The sequence below is a fragment of the Austrofundulus limnaeus genome, unplaced genomic scaffold (genome assembly GCF_001266775.1).
Source record: "Austrofundulus limnaeus strain Quisiro unplaced genomic scaffold, Austrofundulus_limnaeus-1.0 Scaffold909, whole genome shotgun sequence".
Classification (NCBI taxonomy): domain Eukaryota; kingdom Metazoa; phylum Chordata; class Actinopteri; order Cyprinodontiformes; family Rivulidae; genus Austrofundulus; species Austrofundulus limnaeus.
This window is the reverse complement of record NW_013953311.1, coordinates 79080-83281: the sequence shown is the minus strand read 5'-3', so window position 1 is coordinate 83281 and position 4202 is coordinate 79080. Positions and strand designations below refer to the sequence as shown.

General features: G+C 45.2%; 1 protein-coding gene across 1 annotated transcript in view; it reads left to right on the top strand.

Annotated features, from left to right (window-relative positions):
* LOC106533226 (dual specificity testis-specific protein kinase 2) overlaps positions 1-3579 on the top strand; it is a gene marked incomplete at its 5' end in the record, with an annotated part of 26993 nt that extends 23414 nt beyond the window's left edge. The window contains 4 exon segments of the mRNA XM_014029465.1: positions 179-262; positions 1272-1358; positions 1552-1648; positions 1728-3579. Coding sequence (XP_013884919.1) covers positions 179-262; positions 1272-1358; positions 1552-1648; positions 1728-2761 — 1302 coding nt within the window. The 3' untranslated portion in view covers positions 2762-3579.
* Positions 3580-4202: the final 623 nt, after the last annotated feature.

Here is a 4202-nt window from a genome sequence, read left to right as displayed (position 1 = left end):
TGAAATATCGCGATATTTCAGTGTATCGATATTTTCTTACACCCCTAGGAGACAGGTGGGACTGACAAAAACCTGCTGATGTTAGCTTGTTCGTTAGCGTTTGTCTGTTTCTGACTTGATCAAATCTTTCAGCTCTGCTGGAATTCAGTTTGATYGTGGTGTTGTCGTGTTTTTGCAGGTGGACGTGTTCGCGTACGGGATTATCTTGTGCGAGGTCATCGCGAGGATACAGGCCGACCCAGACATCCTGCCGCGCACCGAGGTATACGTTTGGCATTTTCCGATGCGTGTGGATGCTTTTGTACAGTGCCCCGAGAAAACATTTATTATGAATCGGCGCAATATGAATGAACCGAATTAAATTGTAATGCAGCAGTTTGCCGAGGAATTCATGTTAAAGTTGTAAATTAAATTTTTTTTGTGTGTCTGGAGTGAGTAGAGCGTCTTGTACTGGTATTGCCCAACAATAAGAGCAGCTTGGAAACATATTTGCCCTCATCCAAGAGACTGCAGTTAATCAGAAATTGCCCAAACTCGATGATGCAACTCCTCCGGTCTTGACAAAAACACTGTGGGGGAGTTGGAAATGAAGATTTTTAAGATAAGCAAAAAAATTAGATGAAATTCTACTCTTAAAAATAGTTCCCACATGACTGTTTTGCAATCTTCTGTGTCATAATAACTTTATTTAAAAAAAAAACGTGTTGCAACATACCACGGCAGAATTTGAAAGCGAGAAACGTGTTGAATCTATCACTTTAAAATCTTTCTGCTGGTTGTTATGATGGTAAAACAGGAAACTTCCTAATATATCACAACAGAGCATTTAAATAAAGTGATAAATGTTTGAGTGCAGTGATCGTCTYTGCAGCTTACCTACTCCTGCAGCAGACATTTGTTCAAAAAATTTTGTTTTAAACTAGAAAAAGCAACAAAAGCTAAGTGCAGGAATAGTTTGTGTCTAAGGAGCAGCTCACTGCTGCTAAATAATACAAATGTATTTGCTTTTTGTAGCAAAATTCGAATGCGCAGTAATGTGTTAAAATACTCATTTTGTTGGTAAATGACCTTTGCAATCAGGAGAATGTCTCCCCCTGGTGACAGTTTAACTGTACTGCAACTACAGCTTCATACTAAAACTCATGAAATGTAAATTGTATGTTTTTTTTGTTTTGTTTTTTAATTTAAGAAAGTATAAATGTATTATAACCCATAAAATGTATTTTATTTATTTAGAATTTAAAGTCGAGTTTTGATTGAATTTGTTCCAGGACTTTGGTCTAGATGTTGAGGCTTTCCGGCTGATGGTGGGGGACTGTCCACCCGACTTCCTAGAATTGGCCATTGCTTGCTGTAATGTAAGAAATATTTTTTTAACACGTACACCTTCACAGATGTCGTTTTTGTTCTGACTTTGCAGCACACTGAAGAAAAACAAAAGTTATTTATTTGCTGCTCTCGTCACATTAATGGGAGGAACAGTCTTACAAGTTCTTGGTTCTGAGACGACGTAGATTGAAATCTCATGAATCTGTTTGTGTTTCTGATCAGATGAATGCAAAACTCCGTCCATCTTTCTCTGGAATCGTAGCAGAGCTGGAGAAGAGGAAAGCTGAGAGAAAGCAAAGGGATGAACCACAGATTATCGGTGGGATTCTTTTACATTCAAATCTCCAGAATTACAGTGAATCTCTTCAACACGGTTTTGTTTTTTTTCTCCTATAAAGTTGCTTCTCCAGTCGTCGGCCCCCTTCGAAGGCAGTCCCTCGGATTGATGTCCGATCCCCGTCTCTCCCGCAGCAAGTCCGACATGCTGCATCCTGCGGACGCGCTGCCTTGTATAACTTTGGCACCTCCCACTCGCGTCAACCCCTTTTCCCAGCGGGAGGACCTAAAGGGCGGCAAGATCAAGCTTTTTGACACGCCCAGCAAGTCGGTCATCTCCCTGACCTTCACCCTGCCTCCGCCGCCAGACTGCAMCGACGTTCCGGGTTCTGACGACGACGTCGACATGCCCCGGAGGCACCGACGCTGCCACTCCCTGCCCTGCACGCCTCCGCCGCACCTCACGTCGGCGCCGAACACCGCGCTCACCGAGGAGTCCGAGACGGACCACGTGAGCCGGGCGGGGGAGGAGGAGGACGGTTTGTTGGGGGGCGATTCGGGTCTCCCAATGTCCTTTGAACCTCTGTCCATGGACTTGGAGGGGGAGGAGGAGCCAATGGACTGCACCAGCTCCCCGGACTCGCAGGACCTCGCCTCATCTCCTTACACCAAACCTCCTCCTCCTCCGTCTTGCTCCTCGACTCCCTTCCAACCTCCCAAGCCTCCCTTCTCAAACGGCTGGGGGTCCGCGGTCTCCAACGGGCCCCCGTGCCTGCCCCCGCTCTCCAGTTTGGACAACGGTCGACCGCTCAGCTGGAGCGCGGCCCCCGACACTCCCTCCACCAACAACAACGGCTACCACACCCCTCCCAGCGACCCGGCCGGCTCGTCTCCCTTCGGCTCCGGCAGCGGGCACTCCCTAGACCAGGAGGAGGTGATCTCCTGTCCGGGCTGCTGCCTGGCGGGCCTCCGCTTCCCCTCGGTGTGCCTCCGAGCACCGCCGCGCCGAAACCCCTACAAGAACTTGAACGCGGACCACGCAGCCTCCCGCGGGCTGCTGTGCTCGGGATCCAAGGGCCTCCCGCCCTCCTCCACCCCCACAACCACCAACACCAGCCTGGAGCCGGGACTCACTTTGCCGGGGCCGCAGACATAAACCGGTAAACCGTGTCTCTCTCTCTCTTCCCTGGAAATTAAGCGGGTCTTCTTAAAATTTGCACAGATTTTAATGCAGCAATACTCGACTTGTTTTCCAGACACACTTTTTTTCTTGCCCTGGGGTACTCTGAGTCGTCTGCATGGGTTCATTAAAATACTGTTCAGACTTAAAATTAAAAAAAACAAAAAACAAAAAAAAACAGGCTGGCTTCCTCTGGGAAGCTATCAGACAAGAACTGAGCTGGTGACGCCCTCTGCTGGACTGAGGGCGCTCTAACACGTGACGTCGGCCATGGATGGAGATTTTGACTGCCCAGAATAGATAAGCATGTAAACACTCCAGTTTGGGGCTGAATCCTGTATATTTACAGTTGTAAAGATTCTTATGACAGATGATACTGATTAAGCTAATGAGGAATGTTCAGCTTAGTATTAATACTGTTGCAATGATTTCTCCTTTTTTTTGTTTTGTTTTGTGCTGCTTCTGAATGAACAGGCAGTTTTGCTTTAATGTCTTTAATTATTAAAGGTGTATGGTGCATTACAGAGGATGTTTGAGGATTAGGAGTGTGAGTGATTCAGTGTGTGAGGCTGTGTGTGTTCTGTACACCATTCTTATTATTTTTGTTGCTGTATGATCTCTGATGGCCTGTCTGGTTGGCCTGTTTAAGCACTTCAACTGTATTATTATTGTTATTAAGGAAGCTGTTTATTGTTTGTTATATTTGGGAATGAATGGTCAAAGACCTGCTTGAAAGATGTACAGATTCTTATTATTTAAAGATGGCATTGAATAAAAAGATAGAATGAACTGAACGTTTTTTGTTTTTAAATGTTTGTTTTTCTTTACTTTTCAGACTTGACTGATACATATCAAGCAGAATTCAGGTCCCGTCTATAAAGGGATTTTTCTTAACTATTTTTAAATTGTTTGCAAAGTTTTTTATTTTGTCTGTTAACTAGAAATGCAGAGCCTTTCAGAAATGATTATACACACATGTCCACTATCACGCTTTTCTGTAGAAACACAAAGAAAAAAGAATCCGTGTTTAATGATTTATCATTTTTGTTAGAACATAGATGGAGGGGGAAAATTTAGAAAATTTCAACCCCCAATCCCGGACGAGCCCCCAAATATGTTACGTCCCGGGTTCTAGGATACCCAGGACGCACAACATATACAGTAATGCCCAGACACAAAGGTGTTTGTAAAAAGAGCTCAAGATTTATTGTACGGACAAAACAAAGGAAGCCCCACTTCAAAACAAAACAAAAAGGAGGGAGGAAACCTGAACCAGCCAGCAGTTGACCGTCGGATCAGGGCAACCTCCCCTTGCCCTCTGGTCCAGTGTCTCAACCTACAACCAAAAACCAGAAAAAGAGGGGCTGGCAACTCTCAGGCCAAAACCAGGTATCTGCAAGGAGGAAAGAATGGAGTG